The sequence below is a fragment of the Pinus tabuliformis genome, chromosome 8 (genome assembly GCF_031772625.1).
Source record: "Pinus tabuliformis cultivar Carrire ecotype Pingquan chromosome 8, CPIR1, whole genome shotgun sequence".
NCBI lineage: Eukaryota > Viridiplantae > Streptophyta > Pinopsida > Pinales > Pinaceae > Pinus > Pinus tabuliformis.
In genome coordinates this window covers 208631621-208655944 of record NC_142294.1, presented here as the reverse complement: position 1 = coordinate 208655944, position 24324 = coordinate 208631621, and the positions used below count along the sequence as shown (strand labels likewise).

General features: G+C 39.6%; 1 protein-coding gene across 5 annotated transcripts in view; it reads left to right on the top strand.

Annotated features, from left to right (window-relative positions):
- LOC149234872 (uncharacterized) overlaps positions 1-15859 on the top strand; it is a 408823-nt gene extending 392964 nt beyond the window's left edge. For all 5 annotated transcript variants that reach the window (XM_089371982.1, XM_089371983.1, XM_089371981.1 and 2 more), the window contains one exon: positions 15468-15859. In XM_089371982.1, the coding sequence (XP_089228108.1) occupies positions 15468-15580 (113 nt within the window). In that variant the 3' untranslated portion in view covers positions 15581-15859. The remainder of the gene's footprint in view (positions 1-15467) is intronic.
- The last annotated feature ends 8465 nt before the right edge of the window (positions 15860-24324 follow it).

Genomic DNA, 24324 nt, shown 5'->3' with positions numbered 1-24324 from the left:
TGAAGAACTTCCAATATTTGAAGAATGTCCTAGGGAGAAAGAGGATTCGAATCATGGATAAGAAGGTCCTAGTGAACTTGTGCAACAAGCCATCATCCTCGAGAGTAGAAAGAGACTTAATTGGTTAAAGTCTACTCTTCTAGATGTAGAGGGACATGGAGCAGCCAAGGGTACATTTAGGGAAAGTAAGAAGCCTAAAAGATATTCAAGGTATACAACCTATATGACAAAATTAATTGAAGCAGAACCATCCACCTTTGAAGATGCCGTCAAACATAAAAAATGGAAAGATGCCATGAATGAAGAATATCAATCAATAATGAAAAATGGAGTTTGGGAAATCGTTCCTAGGCCTGAAGACAAATCTGTGGTAACTTCCAAGTGGCTCTACAAGATTAAACATGTAACAGATGGAAGTATTGATAAATATAAGGCAAGATTTATGGCTAGGGGTTTCTCCCAACAAGAAGGCATCGATTATGAAGAGACATGTTCACCTACAACTAGGTATACAACTATACGACCGTTGGTCTCTTTAGCAACATCGATGGGATGGAAAATCCTTCAAATGGATGTCAAGACAACATTCTTGAATGGTACTATCGATGAAGAAGTCAATAATAGAGAGACTCATGTTTGCACGCTGAAGAAGGCACTTTATGGCCTTAAGCAAGCTTCAAGGGCTTGGGATGCTAGAATGGACACATATCTGCAAAGATTGGGCTTCTCGATGAGTTATGCTGATCCAAATCTCTATACCAAGGTTGTGAAGGATGAGCTTGTAATCATTCTTCTATATGTGGATGATCTTCTCATGACAGGTGTGGAAGGTCGGATTCAAGAGTGCAAAAAGAAATTAGCAACAAAATTCGATATGAAGGATCTAGGGCTGATGCACTATTACTTGGGGTTGGAAGTTTGGCAAGGACCTAAGGAGATATACCTAGGTCAAGGAAAATATGTGATTGAGATGCTGAAAAGGTTTGACATGATGGATTACAAACATATGACAACCCTTATGATCACAAATTTGAAGAGGCTAAGAAGTTTCGATTCAAACCCCGTGGATCCGACAAGGTATAGACAATTGGTTGGTCCTCTGATGTATTTGGTGAATACTCGACCAAACATTTGTTTTGCAATGAATATTCTAAGTCAGTTCCAGGTAGAGCCCAAGCATGACCCTTAGATAGCAACCAAGCATATACTAAAATATCTGCAAGGTACAATCCAGTATTGCCTTAAGTATGATATAAAGAATGATGTCCACTTGATTAGATATATAGACTCCGACTGGGGAGGCAGTGAGATGGATGGGAGAAACACTACTAGAGGATGTTTTAGTTTGGGATCCTTTATGATATCTTGGATGAATAGAAAGCAAGAATCCATTGCTTTGAGTAGTGTTGACGCTGAATACATTGCAACTTGTGAAGTAAGTAGAGAAGCTGTCTGGTTGAGGACGCCACCACCTGACTTGTTTGAAGGACCGATGGACCCTACAATGATGCATTGTGATAACACCAGCTGTATAAGGTTGTATGAAGATCTAGTGTTCCATGGAAAGACAAAGCACATAAATATCAAGTATCATTACATACGAAAGTTGGTGCAAGATGGAGTGTTGCAGCTATAGTATATCTCCACTGATGAGCAGGTAGCTGACATTTTCACAAAATCTCTTCCTAATAAGAAGCTTGTGTATTTGAGAGACAAGCTTGGATTGGTTGATATATCCTCCCTAATTGAGAGGGAGAGATAGACATATCATTCTTGTCTTCTCTTCGTGAAGAAAGAATGGTGGATTGGGTAAACATTTGGTTTCCGATACTCTTTGAGGATGAGGTAGGGCATCCAATAGGTAAGAGTAGTTGAAGAGGAAATTCCTTGAGGATGTGTTATTCCAAGATAGGAATTGTCCTAAAAGGACATACCCTGTGAACACCCGGGTGGGGTATGTGCCTTGAGAGACAATGATGATGGTGTTTATTAGTCATTGGTCTCGCCAACATTGTGCTCTGATCTTGTGGAGAGATAGAGCTGTTAGTCAAGGCCTTGCTATGTGACAATGTTGGTTGGTATGATGCAAAGAGATAAGCTGAAATGATAGCTTATGAGATGGCTTACCAATCCGACTCTTCTTATGAGATCTCTTCAGTTTGAGAATGTCCATGTACCATTATGAATACCTCCCTAGTTAAGAGGGAGTGTTGAAATGTGTAACTAGGTTTGGTCTTCATAAATATGAAATGTACTCTTGATTCTTGTATATTGTAAATAGAAAGAAAAACTATTATTGTTATTTTTGTAGCGTAGGTTTCATGTTCAAGTTCTTTGTATTTAGAGGTCAAGCACCCATTGAGTGCTTCTGGGGTTTGTTCTAGTGTGAAGAAGTTAATAGAACCATTGTCATATGAAGAAGACCCCATTGGGCACATTGGAACATGTCAAAATAATTATTTTTGTATTTAAAAGTGTCAAAGTACCCTCGAAGGCCAAGTGGGCTTGGCAGCTAAGAAGTCAACCTCATTAGGGCCTGTCGTCTTCCTTGGAAGCCTGTATATAGGAGGGAACTTGACCTCCTATGGATACTCACTCACTTCTCATTATCCAAGTAAAGGAGAAGCAAAAGAAAGGAAAGTGAAGAAGGATAGAAGGACATAGGATAAAGTGTTTGAGTTATTTCTCTCTCTCTCTCACACGTGTGAAAGGAAGGCTAGGGTTTTGCAACCGCAAGGTTGAAGTTAAGGAAGTTGTAGCAAGAAGGTCGGAAAAAGGACTATTAGGTCACCTACAAGCCCTAGAAGGAGAAGCAACCCAATCGAAGGTCAAAGAAGCCTTGGAAGCCCTAGAATCACTCACACATGTGGAAGCAGTAACTATTGCAGGGGCCGAAAATTTTAGACCTACAGTGGAGGCTGAAATTTTGTAGCTTGGGGTCGAAGTTGTGCAGTTGGAAGAAATTTCACTGGGTTGACTTGGATAGAAGAAGCGCATCATCAAGAAGGTCTGACTTGGTCTTGGAAGGGTATTAGTCTTTGTCTAGAGGTCTTGGAATTCTCATTTGAACAATCTATAAAAAGAGAAGAGATTTGTGGGTTTTCCTCTCAAGTGGAGAGGTTTTGGCCTTGGCTTGCAACCTACATGCTATTTTCTTGTGTACTATTGATCTTCTTGTTTTTGGTAGCTGTTTGATGATAATAACAACATAATAATAAGAGAAGAAGCTAATATTCAAGAAAGATAAAAAATACATCATAAGCAGTTATCAAGTTTAAAGAGAAATCAATCACCACTGAGGATAAAGAAAAGTTAAATCAAACAAAAGAATAATAATAATGAAACATCACAAGATATTGTCATAATAAGAGAAATCGATTAACTGCCACACTTTGGATTTCTCAACATGGTATCAGAGCTAAGGTCATGATCAAAGGCAGTTTGAAGATCACTTATACATCTTTGAAGTATTCTCAGTGAAAGGTTCTGTTTGCATTGAAGATTAAGTCAGTTAGATCAAGATCCCAAGGACATTTTTGGGCTAATGGAATTAAGATTCTAAGAAAATGAGGATGTAATCTCGCACAAACTTTAGAGAAGACTTTCGGTGGACTTAAGTAACAAGGTTTCGATATTCTACAGTGAAATGTTCACATCAACTTCAGAGAGATGAACTCGTGAGATTTTAGTAAGTGACAAAGTGCAGGATCGGTGCAAATCTCAGAGGGAGGTTCAACAATATTACAGTGATAAATTTCAGTACATCTTAGCAACGTAAGGAGGATTTGATAAAGCAAAAATATTCATTTGAAGACTATCCAAAGTCTGTCCAAAGAAAGCACTCTTTGAGTACAAGGAACCAACTTAAAAGAAATCAAGTAAGTATTGTCACTACAACAAGTCTAATAAAACCAAAGGTATGTAAACACAAGGTACGTATGTTCATAAGCTTTTAGATTTTCAATGTATCTAATCTTAAAGGGTTTACGAGTAATCTAGGATTTCAAGCAAAAGTCCTTAATTGAAAGAAGGAATAACTTTTCAAAGGATTCCATCCTCCATGGTTATGTAGGAGATCTAACTTGAGAAATTAAATCATGTTCTTGGTATCACATGTTCTACTTGAAAGTATGTATTACAGGTATAAAAGATCATGGCTTAATACAAAGAGAACACTTCCTACAAGGTTTGTCAAGGAACATCTCCAGGTATGTCTTAGACTATACACTTAAAAGTATGTTCATCTTATTTTTGAAATTTGCGTTACATTACTAACATTGTTATGTCTACTTGTATTGAATCATAAAGATTCTTGTTTAGGGTGATTCATCATTTGATAAATCTACCCTCCTTACATCCTTGATTGTTTTTATAGAACCCTTGAAAGGTTCTCTGGAAAACCCTAACTTAAGGGTATGCTAATGATAATGTGTGAAACCCTAATCTGCTTAGGGTTATTGTTGAAAGAAAATATCTGATGTTTTGATGAAGTCTAAAGTAATTGATTGATGATGTTTTGTTTGGGATTTTGGTATGGTTATGGAAACCCTAACTTGTTAGGGTTGAATGGTAATGTCTAAAATCCCAAACCTTTGAAGTATTGGTAATTTAGGGTTTGCTATGTTCTTATATTGAAACCCTAAGGGTTTGGTAGAATGTATGAGCAAGACTCTTATAACGCTTAAAATGATTTCCTTGAGATGTGTGTGTTTGTCTGATCAAACCCTAGTATAATCAAGTTTGTTATGTCTAACTCTTATTAATATTTGTGAAGTTGGGTTTGACTAACACATGATATGAAATGCTTGTGCATGATAAAGGGATCCTAGATGTATGAGTTGACTTAATTGTTGATGGTCATGAGTCCTAGGGTTTGGAACCAAGCCCTAGTCGAAATTTGTTTCTCTAGGATGATAGTTTTTGTGAATTCTAGGGTTTTAGAGTTAAACCTTAGTAGAAGTTCAAATCTTTGATGTATGATGACAATATGATAATTTGAGATTTGTATGAGATTGTTGAAATCTGAGTTTCAGTGGTGATTGATATTTGATTGAGAAAATCTAGGGTTTGCAACAAACCCTAGTGGAAGCTAGTCATGTTATTGTTTGAGCTGTGATTGGTTTTGATTGTTAAATCTCATGTATGAAATCTAGGGTTTGTATGAAACCTTAGTGAGAAGTCTAACATGTGAATTATGAAGTTGTTAGATACCTTGTAGATCTATATTTGTTTCTAGGGTTTGCAATATGATGTAGTAGGGTATGTCATACCTTTGAAAGAAACTTTGAAACCCTAGATAGTTATAAACTACCCAAAGTCTTGATGAAGTAGTCTAGGGCTTATGACAAAAACCCTAGCAAGAAGTTGAAGAGTATGTGTCTCTTGTTTGTAATTAAGTTTGGGCATCTGATATATAAAGTTGAATGCTTCCATGACTTTGATATGGCTAACTTCATGCTTCTATAGTTTTGGATGTACTTGGTATCTAAGTTTTGCAGGTACATAATCTTCAAGATGGCGAAGATGGTCGATAAGCATGGTGTGAATTGTGATGGTAATGATAACTCTGATGAGAAGGATGGAAGCCACAAAAGATTCTCTGATGACATAAAGAAGAAGTATAAATCCCCAAGTTAAGAGGGAGCCTGGATGAAATCTCCCTAGGTTAAGAGGGAGCTTGAATGAAAGGAATCTCCCTAGGATAAGGGGATGGTTGAGAATATTCCTTGTACACGAATGATTAGATCCTCTCTAATTAAGAGGGATTGACAAATATGGCTCTCTACTTCATGTGTCATGCACTAGACTAGGACTAACAGTCGTAAGTTTTAGTGAAGGCCATGAGTGAGAGAAGGGAATTGGAGAATGTATTTTTGAAGGGCTGTTGAGTTAAGCAAAGCTGGATCAATTTATGAAATATTATGTTGCATGAGAAGTAGGAAAGGAAGTTGCATGGTTGAGGAATCTTCTGTCAAGATTCATTGGGAAAGCTCTAAGTCCTACTATGGAAAGTTGAGAAGCAACATCAAGTTGTCTGGAAGACCCTGGAGGTTTGTATATGTTTATGTACATTTGAAAGTTTGTTACTAATTGGGGTTGTGTTTGTACAGGTAAATCTCTCGAAGTTTTGATAGCATGTTGGTTACCGATCAGTTTGATCGAGAGAGATTTGTTGTCCTTGATCTGTTGGATCAAGGAGTGTTGAGGCTTTGTGAGTGAAGCATTGCCTGGGAGGACATCTGGTCAACACTTTGTGTTGATGTCTAGGTCCCGAAGTTGGGAGGGTGGTGTTGGTCATAGAGCTCTGACCTCGGATACACGCCTAGATCCTTGGGAACCTAGAGAGGATGAAAGCTCGAGTCCATCTTAGTCCCACTCGGATAGATTTCCTTGGTTAGGAATCAAGTCCATGGCATTGCGGTGCCTAAATTGTTGAGAGACCTTGGATAGATTTCCTTGGTCAGGAATCTAGTCCATGGCATTGTGGTGCCTAAACTTCTTGGTAGATGATGGTTTTTCAGATCTTCCACGTACCTCTTTGTTTATATAAATATGAATACCTCCCTAGTTAAGAGGGAGTGTTGAGGAACGTAACTAGGTTCGGTCTTCATAAACTGTACTTGAGTCAAAATGTAATATATTTGTCAAAAAGAATTTTATTATTAATTGAATTGACTTGTTAAAGCATGGGTTTCATGCTTAGGTCAATCGTTATAGGTCAAGCCTCCATTGTAGGCTTTAGAATTGTTTACTTGAGTCAAAAGTCAATTATTGTTTCGTCAAAGACTCCTCCATCAAAGTCTTCTTGTTGTCAACCTCAAATAAGTCGTCATCAAGTCGGCCTACAAGTTGGCCTAAAGTTATATAGAGACACATCCATTCAAGAAACTCATGTTGACTTATTTACTATGGGGAACAACTATAAATAGGAGGGTATATGTTGCTCCACAGTTCAGTCATATAGCTCGCATAAAATTTAAGAATAAAGGTTTGGTGGAACATAACGAAGGAGCTCAGATTTCAGAGAGAAGATTTCAGTGCAATGATAGAGTTTTGGTGATCTTAGAGATAGGTTTTCAGTGATCTCAAAGAGACAGAATTTTGGTGATTTCAGAGACAAGTTTGGTGATGACAATGAGATGATTTCGGTACTAGTACAATGAATGAGTTCAGATCCAATTCAGAGGAATCTCGGTGTACCATAGTCTTGATGTATCCACAGTTCCGGTGTATCAATGTGATGCAAAATCTCAGTAAGAAGCTCGGTTGTCACAGACTTCAGTATACCTTAGTGAAGTTCAGGTCACAGGTTGTCACAATGATAGCGTATGAGGTTGTCACAGTGATAGTGTATAAAGATGGTTGCCTTAGAACTTCAAGACCAAAGCATAATCTTATTGAAGGATCGAAGCATCTCATTGTTGCAAGGAAGTAGTTGAAGAATAAGTTATTGCTCAGCTGAAGAAGAAAATGCAAGGTTGACTTGATGGAGGAAGTCTCTAGTATAGGTTGTGAAGGTCTTGGTTGTCTCATCTTTTGAATCTACCGAAGGAAGAATTTTGATCGAGTTTTCCCCTAGATTAGGGTTTTCCCTGGCTGCGTGCCTATATCTCGTGCCCTCTACTATTTGTTGTTTGGCATTAGTCTTGATGATAGAGAAAAGATAAATCAAACAAAAGAATAATAATAATGAAACATCACAAGATAATGCCATAATAAGAGAAATCAATTCACTGCCACACTTTGGATTTCTCAACAGATTCAATTACAGAGTGGCAGTGAATCAGAGTTGCGTAGTGGCTTGGTGGGTAGTGGCAGATTGTCACAGTTGTTAGACATCAATAGTGTATGGGAGGATGTTATGAGATAGAGAGAACACCTTCCTCGCTAAGAGGGAGTGTTAGTTTTTGTTGCATCAAACATTTGTTCTAGTCTCAACTTTGATCAGAGAGGCTAAAGAACACAAGATGTCCAAAACCCAAAAAAAGTTTCAGGAGAAAACACCTAGAAATAACTCAATTAAATTAATTGATTAATAATTAAATATTTCCAAACTTAGGAAAAGTAATTTAATTAACAATAATTAATTGAGAAAGTTGAGAATTCTCTGGAAACTCACACAGATCGAGTTGGAGATGATATTAGCCATTGATGGGGATCCAATCATGGCTGTTGGTTCACCAACGAGAGATTAGAAGAGCAACTCGATGGGTAGATGTAGAACATATGAGAAAGGTCGAGTTTCTAGGCAGATCGAGCTACCTAGTTGTAATGATTGAGCAAGGGAGAGAAGTTCGAGCTAGAAGGGATACAGAGACAGAGAGAGTAGAGGTAGTGATTTCGGAAGAGTTTCTAGTTTCAGAGAGACAACAACAAAGAGGTCGAGTTTTTCCACTAGAGGCTGTGCAGGAAACTTTAGTGAGGCAGTTTGATTTGGGTGAGTAGGAGGTCGATTCAGTAACAGGAGACTGTGAAAATTTTCTAGAGGGCTGGAGGATCACTTCCAGTAGTAGCAACAAGTAGAATGACTTGATCAAAGGCAAATTCAGGCTGTCTGTGTGAGGGTCTAAACAAGCACTGTGTCGAGGCCTACACAAGGGTTCTTAGAGATCCAAATACTGAAACAAGTTGCATTGGGATTGCTCGTGGTGAGAGAGAACATTCTCTCCAATAATTTTGGCTAGAATAATTGTTGAGGATAGCTAGGTTTGGGCATCTAGATTGTACTCAGATTTTCACTGTTGCATAATAATAAAACCCTCATTTGTTGCACCAGTTTTCCCACATTGGGTTTTTTCTGGGGACAATTGTTCAAAAGTAACTGTCAATTTTATTGTGTGCGCTATTATTTTATCAGTTTCCAATTTATTTTATGCAACGTTTTTATGGTGAAAATTGCATGTTGATTTTTGGTAGCTTGGAAGGTACTTCAAGCTTGGAGGATCGTGGGTTTGGAGGAAGAAGCACCACAAGTGGCCTTGTGGGCTTGAAACCCAAGCTTGGGGTTTTGCACCCATCAATGTTGGGGACAAAACCATGGAGAGATTTCGACATGTGATGGATGAAGATGATAGTGCATGTTGAGACGAATTTGATGCATCGAAAAACATCCGATTCCGAGTTGTGGTTGAAGAGATATGAATTTTTGAAGTAAAGTATGGGCAAATTGTCTAGGTAAGTCAAGTCGGTCTTGACATGAGGTGACCCTTTGATGGGCTAGACATTGCCCTAGAGACTTGTATAAAAAGAGGTGAGTTAGACCTCATTTGAGACATATCTAAGTGCATCTACCATCAAGACAAGCTCTAAAATTGGTAGCGAATCTGAAGCAAGGAAGTCTGGAGCAAGAAGCCGAGTTAGGAGAAGGGTTATCTCTGTTTTGAGTGCAATCACCTTTGTAGATTGGGCCGCAGCTCTGAGGAAGTCAACGAGGAGGATTGAAGGCAGATTCTTGGGCAGATTTGAGGCAGATTTCCTTGCAGACTAGGCTGTAGATCAAAGGAAAGGTAAGAGGGCTTTTGTGCATATTTTATGTGTGTATTTTGTCACTGTTTGGGCCGCAAAGATAGGAAGCTACAACAACAAGTTTTGGTGACTATTTGTGAGGGCCGAGAGGGCTAGTGAGACCCTCTCTCCTAGCCACAGACATGTAAAGGAGGCCGCAACCCAAACAATGGTGGTTACCTTTGCTAGAAGGCTGGTTTGTATTGCTGGAACAAGACTGTGTGTTGTTGGGTGGTTTGTGGAGGTTCCAAGGCCAACAACAATGTATAATGATGCCTAGAAGGACAACAAGGACAAGCAACCTAGTTGGGAAAGGGAGACACAATGAATTGTAGCAGTTTTGGAGGGCTGTCAAATTGTGTTGTGTGGCATAACTAGTAATAGGAAGGTACATCAAGATGCAAAAAACCTAAGGGCAAGAGGGCAGCAACAGATTGGTTGCAGATGGTCTCTTGGTGATGGTTGGATGCCGGTGGATAAATGTCCTAGGAGAGGACAAGTTGAGAAGTCTGTTGACAACCAATAGGAGGGTTTCCTAGGTGTGAGGATGCCCTAGCCAGAGGTAGATGCTACAAGAAGTATTGGTCACTCGTGGACTATTGGATGGCAACGTGAGAGTGGACCAAGCGTGAACGTGGATTGGGCATTTATGGTCTGCTGGAGGACAACGTGATAGTGTCTAAGTTGGAGCCCGGTGTGCACCATCTTCATGGACCTAGATGGTTGCTAGAGTGGTAGAAGTTGAGCTCAAGGTTTGATCATCCAGAGGAGCAATTGAGCAACCCTAGACTTGTGTATGGAGAAGGAATTCTACAGTAGATGATGGAAAATCCTCCTAGCCCGTGTTCATTGTGGGAGATGGACATCTTGCAGTGATAGGTGGCAGCCCTCCGTGCCCTATGTTGGTCTTCATTGGAGCAACGTAAGAAGACCATAGTGGGCTTAAGTCCCTGAGTAGTTGAGGAGCAACAATGGGTAGATTGAGAGTTGTTCACAAGCAGATTTGTGAACAACTCGACAAGGGTCTCGATGTGTTGTGCCCTTCATGGACTAAGGCACAACTAGAGATCAGATTGACAGCGGAGGTTTAGCGGCCAGATGGACTTGAAGCACTGATAGAGTGAGTTGCAGATCGGGAGTCGAAGGACCGAGAAGGTATATGGTACGACTAAGAGGAGCTGAGAGAGTCAAATACATCAGCGAGATGGCTAGAGTATCTTGTTGAGGGTAGATTGGTTGTCGATGGACTCACACCAAGCCCCAATTTTGTATCTTGTATCAATAGATGTATGAGGGTCATTATCCTTGGTACGGGAGCCCTAGATTGTTGTATTATATGTTGATTAATATAACGAAGTTGGGTTGAAAATTGTAAAATGTTGTCCATATTTTGTGCACTAGTAGATTTATTGTTGTTTATATTCTGCTGTGCAAAGTAGTATCGTTGTGATTCTTGGTTTGGTAGCGTCAGAGATTCTAAGATTATATCCTCGACCCAAGATTTTGGAAAAACAACATTGCAGTTGTGATTTTATTCGTTATTTGTCATAGCAAATAAACTGTGTTTAATATTAATCAGTCAGAAGAATAATTTCCAGTTGCCGCAATAGTTGAAAATTTCACATGGTATTAGAGCAGTTTTGAAGACAGATTGGGAGCTTAGAAATGAGGAGAAATTTTGCAACTTCAGAGGGAGTCTCTGAGTAAATTTTTGGGTCTGCACAAAGGTCTAGTTAGGTAGTGCAAATTGTTTGGCAGGGTTCAATTTTAAGTTCCAGGTGGCGGAAAAAGTTCGAATAGCCCAGTAGTAGTTCCAATAGGCAGTGGTATTGCCAGGAAGCGCTTCCAATGAGCAAATTATAAAATTCATTGAGCAGATCTGGGATGCAGTTGCCACGCTTTTCTAGAATCGTTCCAAGAAAAATAAGATGTTCCTGAAGGAGAAGTTGAGAAGCACCAGGATGCATAAGGGTGACGGGGTCACTCCTTATCTCACCAGGATTCAAAGTGTCTGAGATGAGCTTGCCGCAGTTGAAGAAGCACTTCAAGAGAGTTAGTTGGTGCATACAACTCTCAATGGTTTCACCACAAAGTGGGCTACATTCGTCCAAGGCATTATTAGACGAGATAACCTACCGGGTTGGGATCGGTTGTGGGTAGATTTTACACAGGGGGAGATGAGACTTGCTCTAGTTGAGAGCAATATCAGTGGCAGTAGTAGCGAGGGACTGAAGGGTGTGAAGGAAGAGGAGAACCTAGCCCTTGTATGAAAGGGGAAGGCAAAGAAAGGTCCTAGTCAGGGACAAGAATCACAGGGAGGAGAAAAGAAGAAGGATCTCTTGAAGATCAAATGCTTCAGGTGTGGTGAGTTTGGTCACTACAGTACTCAGTGTCCCAAGAGAAAGAAATACAAGAAGGAGAAGTAGGAGTAAGCATCAATTTCGACAAAGTTCGACAATTTGTCTTCCAAGTTGGAGGATGAATTTGCATTGTATGCAACTATACCTCCAGGAGAGAAGTGGGGTGGCGTTGAACTTTAGTCACCAGAGTTGTAGATTTTGGGTAGTGTCTAAGGAGGATAACATCAGATAGGTGTTTCCTCATGGATCATTAACCTTGCTACAATGACCCACAATATTCACTAGCAATTGGATCAGTGTCAGCATGGAGTAGTCAATTCTTGAGGGATAGTTGTAGTAAGATGTTGAGGAGTGCAAAGCAGTTGCAACACAGATTGTTACTTAGTGGACAGAGTAGAGTCTAGTAGCAGTCAAAGACTCAGAAGACAATTGCAGTTCATAGACACAATTGGTTCAAAATTGAACTCTTAGTTGCAGTAATTGCAACAACAACAACAACAACGTGAGATTAGTTGCAACGTAGAGAAGAGTTGGTAGTAGTACATGATGTACAGTGCAGTGTCAACAACAACGCATATGCAGGGTGGTTCAGCTACAGAGTGGCAGATGAATCGGAGTTGCGCAATGGCAGATTGTCATAATTGTTAGACATCAACAACGTATGGGAGGATGTTATGAGACAGAGCGAACACCTTCCTCGCTAAGAGGAAGTGTTAGTTTTTGTAACATCGGACTTGTGTTCTAGTCTCAAATTTTGTTAGAGAGGCTAAAGAACACAAGGTCTCCAAAGCCTAGAAAAAGTTTGAAGAGAAAACACCTAGAAATAACTCAATTGAGTTAATTGATCAATAATTAAATATTTCCTATAAGCCTTAGGAAAAGTGATAATTAAAACAATTAATTAAGAAAGGTTAGAATTATCTAGAAACCCACACAGATTGAGTTGGAGATGATCTTAGTTGTTGATGGGGATCTAATAATGGTTGTTGGTTCACCAACAAGAGATTATAAGAGCAACTTGATGGGTAGATGGAAAACACGTCAAAGAGGTCGAGTTCCTTGGCAGATCGAGCTACCCAGTTACAGAGATCGAAGAAGGGAGAGAAGTTTGAGCCAAAAGGGACATAAAGACAGAGAGGGAGCAAAGATAGTGATTCCAGAGGAATTTCTAGTTGCAAAGAGGCAACAACAAAGAGGTCAAGTTATTCCGTTAGAGGCTGCGCAGGCAACTTCACTGAGGCAGTTCGATTTGGCTGAGCAGGAGGTCGATTTAGTAACACGAGGTCGGGAAAAATTTCCAGAGCGCCGGAGGATCACTTCATGTAGCAGCAACAAACATAATGACTTGTTCAAAGGCATATTCAGGTTGTGCTTGTGAGGGTCTACGCGAGCACTGCACAGGGCCTTGTGCAAGGGTTCTTGGATAGCCAGTTACTGAAACAAGTTGTGCTGGGATTGCACATGGAGAGAGAAAATTCTCTCCAATAATTTTGGCTGGAATAATTGTTGAGGATAGCTAGTTTTGGGCATCCACATTGTACTCAGATTTTCACTGCTGCATAATAATAAAACCCTCATTTGCTGCACCTGTTTTCCCACATTGAATTTTTCTGGGGAAAATTGTCGAAAAGTAACCGTGTCAATTTTATTGTGTGTGTGCTATTATTTTCTCAGTTTTCAGTTTAGTTTCCACAACGGTTTTATGGTGAAACTTGCAGTTGTGATTTTATTCATTATTTGCCCTTGCAAATAAACTGCGTTTATTATTAATCAATTAGAAGAATAATTTCCAGTTGCTGCAATAGTTGAAAATTTCACTGAGACTTCAAGGGATTTGCTTCAGATTTGATAACCAAGCTTCTCAAGGGTTGAATAACTTCTTGCAAATGACTTTCTTAACTTCTTCTGGCTTAGGGAGGAACTTCAGAAATCAGATTACCATACTCTTTAAGAACTTTGTCATATAGGTAATGGTACATGGTGCAAGACATCTTCTGCAAACTTGACACGATATTTCCACAGCGGTGACATATTCTTAGATTCTTGTGACTTTAAAAGCAATAACTACGTATCAAGGAAATATCTCTTACACAGGTCTATAGAAAACTTTAATCCAACTTGTCTTCAGGATGCCAAACTTTCTCGGCACAAGTGCATTTGGTTCATCTTTCTTATTGTGCCTTTAGCCTCATTGATTTTGAACCATATTCAGAATTGTGAAGAAGTCATTACATCTCAGAACGGCTTATATGCTAGCAGATGTTCATTTTCTGGTAGAGACCTTTCTTTTAGCAAATGTCTTGCCTCTAGAGAGCTTCTTGAACTGGATTCAACACAATCCTTGAAAGTCCTTGTCTAGGCTTTCATTCAGTTTCATATAGACTCATACTCAGTCTTTAAATATTTCCATCGTAACACATTACTTTCTGCAACCAGAAAAAATGTCCCTCGACACAGGCTTGTGCACAGACTTCAACGCAACATTACTTTGTCTTATCTCAAGATAATATCACCAAAATTTTGTACAAATTTCTTCTTGCTGAAGCTGATATAGATAGGACACCATAAGAGGATACGAATCTGCTATGGAGATCCATGACTTAGTATTGAAGATGTCATCATGGTTGTAATGAAGAACGAAGAAGTCCAAGCGAACAAATAATGACACTTTGACAGAATATTACAAGATTTCCATAGAAATTGTTCCATAAACAGTTTTCAAATGAAATCGTTCTTCAGGTCTTGTGTCAAGCAAGAGTTTTATTAACACAATTTATGAATACAAGGCATCAATCAGATGACTTACAAGAGTGACTTGTATACTTAATCCTCCTTTTATCAGACTTCACATAGAAAGACTATTTTGTTGGAGTTTGGTCCTTTTTCTCAATCCTTCTTAGCTTGCTGGTCCTTTTCATTGAACATCCCATCATTGTAATATGCTTATGCAACAGAGTCTTTCAAACTTGCTGAATTTTCTTTAGTCAGAGATATTTTGGATTCCTTCAGGTCACTTTCTGAGATTCCTCGGTCCTCGTGAGGATTCCTCTAAGGAAGATTATATGAAGTACATTATATATACTCTTTCATTTTCACTTTATTTTTTTTTGCTGCTAATCTAAATATTTTCTGTAGATATAAAAAGTATCTTAAAAAAAGAGCAAACTGCATATGGATTTTTTTTGGTGACTTTTTTTTTAATGGCTTCATTCCTTGGCAAAGAATATTGTGTGATGGCTAATCTGAAAAGTATTTACTTGATTTTCTTACTGACCAATGCCTAAAATTTTCGAAGTTTTACGTAGTGACTACTTGTTTTCTACAGCAACACCAACTTCTCTGAAATCAAATAGGGAGTCTTCTGGTGAAACTGTCTCATCTAATTGTCCAAGCATGTTTTGCCAGTTGATTTTCCAAACAATGTCTGTTTGTTGAGTGATGTACATGAAGAGTGTTACATTGACAAGTTCTTGCACCTAGAGCTTTTATTTGAATTCCAGTCTCCTTTCTTAGACAAGCACACTATTTCTTTGCTGGACTTGTTTTCATCATTGGTTGTATCTTTTTTCATAACTTTAATTGTTGATGGTTGTCGTGACACAGGCTCGAACATTCTGCGATTACAGTCATCATCAGTTCCACATCGGCGGGTTTTAGGCTTATCTAGACGAGTTCGCCCAGCGCCTTTGCATCCATATCTATCAAAGACTGATTAATAACAGCTAAGATATTTATTTCAATTATCACTCAGCGATGCAGATCACAACCATTGTATGAAATGGTCCTGGCTGTATTTGTATATGTGCAGTGCTATTTTAAGGGAGATGTTGAATATATATTGAAATCCTTATTGTTTTGAAGAACATTTTATAGTGTAACGTGCAAAATAACTTGTATAATTATTGGTGTTCAACTGCATCCATGTTAACAATGTGCATGGGGCAGCTGCACCACTTCCGGTATCTTTCTGATCAGAAGCATTTTCTTTATTTTCAGATCGCCAATATGATGCTGGAATGTTTTACTGTGCAATGTATGTGAAATCCCCTATCTTGCCATTGAAATCACGCAGATATAATTTACATCCCAGGTGCAACTTAGAGTGATAGAATTGTGGGAAAGAGGGCAAATTTCAAACCAAATTTAAATTATCATTCATGTGAGAAGTTGTTTTAGTAAATTTTTGTGTTGAGAGTTTCATTATATGGACAACTAGTTGCTTCAAGTATTGCATAGAGCAACTATTTATCTGACATCTTATATTCATGGAGAGATTTGGTGCCCACAACCTTTTCAAACATTGGTTTCAATTCTTTAGAGCCAACCCTTGGAATCTATTTTATTTCCTAATCTCTGCTACAAATATCACGTAGGCACTCCTTTTTGTTTTCTAAAAAAGGTTAACAAATCCATGCAATATTTCAAATGTAGAAGTGTAATGAATCTATTAAACATGAATTATGATTGTAAAACTGTCAATAGGGTTTAGTTCGAGTGGTATAGGGTTGTTATCCTCCCCACCTGAGTTCAAATTCCACTTGTAAGTTTGTAACATATTTGTTCTTTATGAACTAATTTTGTATTGGGTCTCTTTGTAAGCTAATTGCTAATTCAGTTTGACAAGGTATCAGCAATCTCATTCCCAGCTACGAACTGGAGGATGGGAGTGTGGCAACATGGAAAAATAATTATACTCTTAGAACAAATAATACGAATAAAACAGTGCAGAGATCTTCTGATTACATTATGGAATGAAACAATCACAACCAATAATCAACAAAAAGCGCACACATATAATCCAATCAAGACATATATATGGGGTGAATAATTAGAACAAATATCATTAACAACAGAACTAATCCTCCTTCCAGTTACGAAGATTAAATTTCCCTGCGGGCATGATATTTTACCCACTCTACAGCTCTATAACAATGCACTATCTTTTATAAAGTCAGCCTTTGTTATATTTCAATAGAAGAAACATTTTAGTTCCATCGTGAGAATCTATTGATATTCTTAGATTATAACAACAATTACACTGTGCAAGGCACAATGATAGCTTTTATGATTAACACAGATATATCTGCAAAGATACATACAAATGATTGAATAATAATGGCTAATAGATAGAGACTTTACAATGGCCCTTCTGATGGTATATAATTGATGGTCACGATGTAAAAGGATGTGACCCATACTACATTGTTATTAATAGCTGCTCTTATTTTTTTCAGAGGAGAAAAATTCGTAATTTCCATTAATTTCAGAAAATTACATGTTGTAGATGCTAAACGCATATAGCTGTTCTTATTATTCCAATACTTATACCTATTTATGTATGTTACATTCCCTTCTTCAAAATTCTCTATCCTCGAAGCATGTATAAGAATAATTATGTCATTTACTCCAAGAAACTCAAGTTGAGCATCATCATCTCTGGGCTTCCATTTGTGATGATGACATTGTTAATTTTAAGTATGTTCTATGCTTAGATCAATTTATTTCAATTTTCATAGTTAGCACAATATCTTTTCCAGATTAGCAATCACATCAACATAATAGTAAATTGCAGATATAACATAAACATAAATCGTAGAAGACAAGTCAAGACAAGAGGATACAAGATGTGGCGCTAGTGAGGGACAAACCCCAATGTGGGGAAACCCTTGATCAATTCTTTTTAAATGTTCTTCAATAGTTCAACAGAGAGAAATAGATATATATATACAACAGAAGTCAACACTTTGACTTATCTACATAAGAGCATAGATCATCTCTAAGAAGATGATACATGAGATAGTTGAATTCAGTTGAAGACTTGCAACTTCAATTGATTCTCCAAGGTGACTCTTTCACCTATCATTGTGCTGCATCTCGTCATCATGTTGCACCTCACGGTGCTGCACCCATCATCACTATGCTGGACCTCATGACCATGTTGCACACATCATACTGCTGCACCTTATGCTGCCACTGCTGTCCCATGTGCCATTGTTGCACCATGCTGCCACAACCGTCCCATGTGTCATTGTTGCACCATGCTACCACAACTGTCCCATGTGCCATCGCTGCCATGCTACCACAACTGTCCTATGTGTCATTGCTATACTATTGTTAGTGACATTGCCATTCCATGTTTTCCATATTTTTGTCCCATTGTTAGTCATCCATTGCTGCTCCTATGATTGCTTGATGTCCCACTATTTGCAGCGCCATGCTCCATTACCTAGCTGTACCATTTATCTAGCTGCCAATATATCATACAAACGCTACTCCAAATATGCATGTACTAGCTCACAGTTTTGAGGTCTATTTGGTTGCAGTAAACTAGGTTTGATTAGGGCACACAACAGTCCTCAACCAACCTTCCTTTGTTTCTAAAAACACTCCCAAGAAATGTGGCTGCCCTTCTTTGAGGGTTTGAGGGTGGTTGCTTCAATTCTGGGCTGCCCTAGCCCTTGTCTACCCTTCGGCCTGCCTGTAATTTATAGTGGCACCCTACAACAAGACTGTGTAGGGTTGCGATTGCCTTTCCATGGATCTGCACCCCTCCAAAGTGCCCTCAAACCTTTCCTATTGTGGCAGCTCTTCTAGCAAGGGAACTCGGCCCTCCTTCACCCTGAAACAAGCCCTAAACCAACAACGTCAAGCCCTTAAGGGCTTGGCCTAGTACACTGCATACTCGGCCTCCATTAGGGCAACTCAGACCCTAAAACAATCCTATTCCACGTTGTTCTAGCCTCCTTATGTTGCGGCTGGGGAATATTATAACCCTCCTTGACTGTGGCTAGGTACAACTTGTTTAGGGCCTCCTCTATAGCATTATTTCTCCATCCTAGGATTGCGGCTAGGCTCCTTTAGTTAGCGTATAGAAGTAGAGTCTCTTCTCTTGAATTGCTGCTAGATCATCCTCCTTAGAATTGCGTTAGGGCATCTTCCTTAGGACTGTGTCTTAGGGCTACTTCCTCCTAGATTTCTCTCACACTAAAACCCAAGACAAGTGGAGAGAAATCAAGAGAGAAGTGTGTGTGAAATGACTCTCAAGTCATCTCCTTTTATACTAAAAGGTTGAGCACATGTGGGGTTTATTTGGTTGCTGACCGACTTTGATGAATTGTCTTATAACATAAATTCATTCAAACTCCATGAATACTTATCGGAATTTGTTGATCTTTAGATGAATCCTACACCTCTCGATGAGAGGGATCCATGAAAAATATCAGCTGCCATAAATAAGATGACGCACCTGGAGTTTGGCCCTAGTTGCCAATTTTAACACTCCCTCTCAACTAGGGAGAACTCCATCCGCTGATCCATCGGTCAGACTGTACGATCTCTGCCAACTGTGCCCTGTACTGCTCGGCTTTGCTTTGCTATGCTCTGCTGAACCATGAAGAAGAAGAATTGATCGAGAATGTCTCATACCATTCTCTACTGACCCGAAGTCAGTTCCATATGAAGAGAGTGTGTCATACCAATCTTACTGTTCCCATATCAGTTCCAAGAGAGTGAGTTATGTCACTCTTACTGACTCGAAGTCAGTTTCATTGATCCAAGATCAATATCACATGAGAGTGTCTCAAACCACTCATATTAATCCCATATCAGTTTCATTGATCCCAAATCAATGGAGGTCATCCTAGCATAGGGAGTACGGTAGATACAACGATGCATCCATTGATAGTACTACTATGGTCCCTAACCCCATTTCCCTGCTCATTGGCTAGATGAGAGGTACTTCCCATGAGTCCCACACTGCATGGGTAGGATGCCTCGACATGAGAACCACTCATTCTGTCCCTAAGTCATCACGAGGTATCACAGGGGAAGGTTGAGCCATTCACCCTGTACACAACCCACCATTAGGGGAGGGTGAGTTGCACTATGGTCGCTTGTTGCTCCAATAAGTACCCCAAGCCCCCTGGAGTTCCCAGAGCTCAATGCATGCATCATGCAGGATCCTCATAAGAGGGCCTCTCAAAGACTCCACGTCGTTCAGGAAAGTCACAAGTTTGACCTTTCCCCGGGGCTTCAACATAATGTCTGCGACCTGTACATCAGTCTCAATGCGATGGAGCCTCTTCGCTCATCGACATAACATATCCCAGATAAGGTAGTATCTGATGTCTATATGCTGGAGCAATCATAGATTACAAGATTCCTCAACAATTGAATCCCCCCTTGGTTGACACAAAAGATCACGGTGGTATCCATCATGTGTACAAACAACTCACTGAAGAGCTTCCACAACCAGGCAGCTTCACACGAGGTCATACTCGTAGCTATGTATTCGGTCTCAGTGGTGCTTAAAGCAACTGTCTTCTGCTTTCTGCTCATCCAGGATATCGAGCAGAACCCAAAGAGAATCAACACTCAGAAGTGCTCTTGAGATTCTCCACACCGCCTGCTCTGTCAGCATTTGAATAATCATGTAGCCTCACATTTCCGGCAATGTATCTCAATCCATGAGATATTGTGCCCCAAAGATATCTCAGAAGATTCTTGGCACCAATCTAGTGAGGCTCAACCAAATATGAGCCCAACATGCTAACTGCAAAACATAAATCTGGATGGAAGTTCCCCAAGAACATCAAAGCGAATGAGTTTATGAAACTTAGAGGCATTTTTCAAATTTGGTCCGACATCATTACCATGTAACTTTTGAAAGTTAAGCTCCATCGAGGTAGTCACGGGTTTGCAGTTCATCATTCCAAATCCGGAATCCAACTCCCTCTTACTTCTGTAAATGAGAGGGTTTGCACCTGTCAGAAAGAGGTCGTCCTCATAAGGTGCCAGTATGAGAGGTCTATCATCCACAACCTTCAAGCAATGGTTTGGATCGACTTCACTCCTAGTGAATCTCAGCTTCATTGGACAACTATCAATCCTCTCAAAATAAGCCCAAGGTGTTTCGTGTCAAGCCATAGAGGGCTTTCTTCCACCTGCATACATGAGATTTTTTATCATGAATCTCAAATCCCTCGGGTTGTTCCAAACCTGTGGACCTGATACATGAGGGGAATGGTCCCCTTGTAGGATTTTTCCTTCGATACATCTCAAACATGTGCCTTCATGCTCTTCTTGAATTTAGGCATCCCTGACACTATCTGACTCACATCGGGTAGGGCCCCACAATAAGTAGACCTCCGGTGCTATGAGGAGATGTGTCAACTGACATGGTCCCCAATGGACCATCCTGCAACTTGATACAAATTGCTAACCTTGAACCCATAAGTAAAAGCATCTTTGAAAATTCTATTTTCAAACACGTACCTTTCCATTGATGAATGCCACCCTGAAACCTTTGACTTCCATTGCCGAAATGGGCACCAGGTTCTTCTTGCGATCAGGTACATAAAAGAGATTCTTGAAAATGAATCGAGTTACCCTCATCCAATTGAGGGGTAACATTCCCTACACCCTTTCCGGAATAGGTGGCATTGACTCCAAGTATAATACCACCCTTCTATCTGATGAAGTGCCTTGAAGCACTACAATCAATAAGCTAGATTCCCAAAGAGTTTGAAGGAGAGGGTCAATACAAGATAATGCTTCTTTATCTTATCAGAAACAATATTTGATTCTTCATACCTGGGGTTCCTTGCTTTCTTGAAGAGTCGGTAGTTTCCTTGATGCCCTGCATTACCTGTCATTCCTCTGATCATTGAAGATGTCCCTGGAATGATTGTTATCATCATCAAGTGATGTGTCCCTACCATTCAGACCCTTCTTTGCATAATGGTTGAACTTATTACAAGCAAGGCATCTGCCTTTCCTTCCACCCTTGGACTTGGACTTCCCATTGAAGTGATCTTTAGGTAGGCCATCGGAAGCTTTCGCTGCACCATTTTGATAATGTTCTGTGCTTCGACTTAACCCTCGGTGAATTTGAAGAGGGATGAGGAATCCATTGATCCTTTTGTCCTTTCCCAACTGTCTTCGGTGATTTCTCTTTCACTCTTGCTTGGGCTTTGTCTTCACCTAAGCTCTGATACCATGTTAATTTTAGGTATGTTCTATACTTAGAGCAATTTATTTCAATTTTCACAGTTAGCTCAATATCTTTTACAGATTAGCAATCACATCAGCATAATAGTAAATTGCAGATAGAACATAAAAATAAATTGCAGAAGACAAGCCAAGACAAGAAGACACAAGATGTGGCGCTAGCCAGGGACAAACCCCAATGTGGGGAAACCCTTGATCAATTATTCTTATATGTTTTTCAATAGTTCAACAGAGAGAGAGATATATATATGTACAACAAAAGTCAACACTATGACTTATCTACATAAGAGCATAGATCATCTCTAAGAAGATGATACATGAGAGAGCTAAACTCAGTTGAAGACATGCTGCTTCAACTGATTCTCCAAGGTGACTCCTTCACCTATCATTGTGCTGCATCTCGTCATCATGCTGCACCTCACCGTGCTGCACCATGTTGCACCCATCATCACTATGTTGGACCTCATGACCATGCTGCACACATCATACTGCTGCACCTTATGCTGCCACTATTGTCCCATGTGCCATTGTTGCACCATGTTGCCACAACTGTCCCATGTGCCATTGTTGCACCATGCTACCACAACTGTCCCATGTGCCATTGCTGCACCATGCTACCACAACTGTCCTATGTGTCATTGCTGTACCATTGTTAGTGACATTGCCATTCCATGTTTTCCATATTGTTGTCCCATTGTTAGTCATCCATTGCTGCTCCTATGGTTGCTTGCTGTCCCACTGTTTGCAGCACCATGCTCCATTGCCTAGTTGTACCATTTATCTAGCTGCCAACATATCATACAAACGCTGCTCCAAATATGCATGTACTAGCTCACAGTTTTGAGGTCTGTTTGGTTGCATCAAACTAGGTTTGGTTAGGGCACACAATAGTCCTTAACCAACCTTCCTTTGTGTCCAAAAACACTCCCAAGAAATGCGGTTGCCCTTCTTTGAGGGGCCGAGGGTGGTTGCTTCAATTCTGGGCTGCCCTAGCCCTTGTCTACCCTTCGACTTGCCTGTAATTTACAGTGGCACCCTACAGCGAGACTGTGTAGGGTTGCGGTTGCCTTTCCATGGATCTGCACCCCTCCAAAGTGCCCTCAAACTTGTCCTGTTGTGGCAGCTCTTCCAACAAGGGAACTTGGCCCTCCTTCACCCTAAAACAGGCCCTAAACCAACAATGTTTAGCCCTTAAGGGCTTGGCCTAGTACACCGCATACTCGGCCTCCATTAGGGCAACTCGGACCCCAAAACTATCCTCCTATTCCACGTTGTTCCAGCTTCCTTACACTACGGCTAGGGCGTATTATAACCCTCCTTGACTACGGCTAGGTACAGCTCGTTTAGGGCATCCTCTATAGCATTATTTCTCCATCTTAGGACTGCAGCTAGGCTCCTTTAGGCAACGCATAAAAGTAGGGTCTCTTCTATTGAATTGTTGCTAGATCATCCTCCTTAGAACTGCGTTAGGGCATCCTCCTTAGGACTGCGTCTTAGGGCTACTTCCTCCTAGATTTGTCTCACACTAAAACCAAAGACAAGTGGAGAGAAATCAAGAGAGAAGTGTCTGAAATGACTCTCAAGTCATCTCCTTTTATACTAAAACGTTGAGCACATGTGGGGTTTATTTGGCTGCCGGCCGACCTTGACGAATTGTCTTATAACACAAATAAATTCATAACTCCATGAATACTTATCCGAATCGGATGATCTTTAGATGAATCCTACACCTCTCGATGAGAGGGATCCATGAAAAATATCATCTGCCATAAATAAGATGACCCACATGGAGTTTGGCCCTAGTTGCCAATTTTAACAGAGATCCATTTGTATAAGTGAATCTTTTGGTTTCTTCAATGTTTAATGTTGATAGTAGAAAGAAGTTCACTTTAGTCCTTGAGTAATGATTACTCACTCTTTTCACTTGGGTATATGCCATTCATTGTTATCCAATTTGCACTATAATCTTGAGCCTTCTTCTTTGTTATCCAATTTGAGCCTTCTCCTTTATAGCTTTTTGCTTAGGTGGGTATACCAACACATCAATAATTTTTATATAATCAACAATGTATCCAACTTAAAGTACATAGTGGTAATAGTAATGTTAATATTAATACACAAATGACATATCTAAAATACATGTCTATTCACATATATGACCATTTAATGTGTATGTAATGAACCAAATTAATTTATCTTTTAATACCACTATAATGAACAATAGTTAATTTTTAAATATTCAACATAAAGATAGCAAGTTGATATCCATATAGGATAAATAACATGTAACTTATAGATGGATAATTAAGATTATTTGTTAATGTGGCTTGTGATAATATATTTATATGCATTCAATAGTCACAAAGGTGAAGACTTGTGTCCCTCATGTTATGTCCCTTGGTTTATTGTTGTTATTATTATTTAGTGTTTATTTATGTATTTTCTATTCATG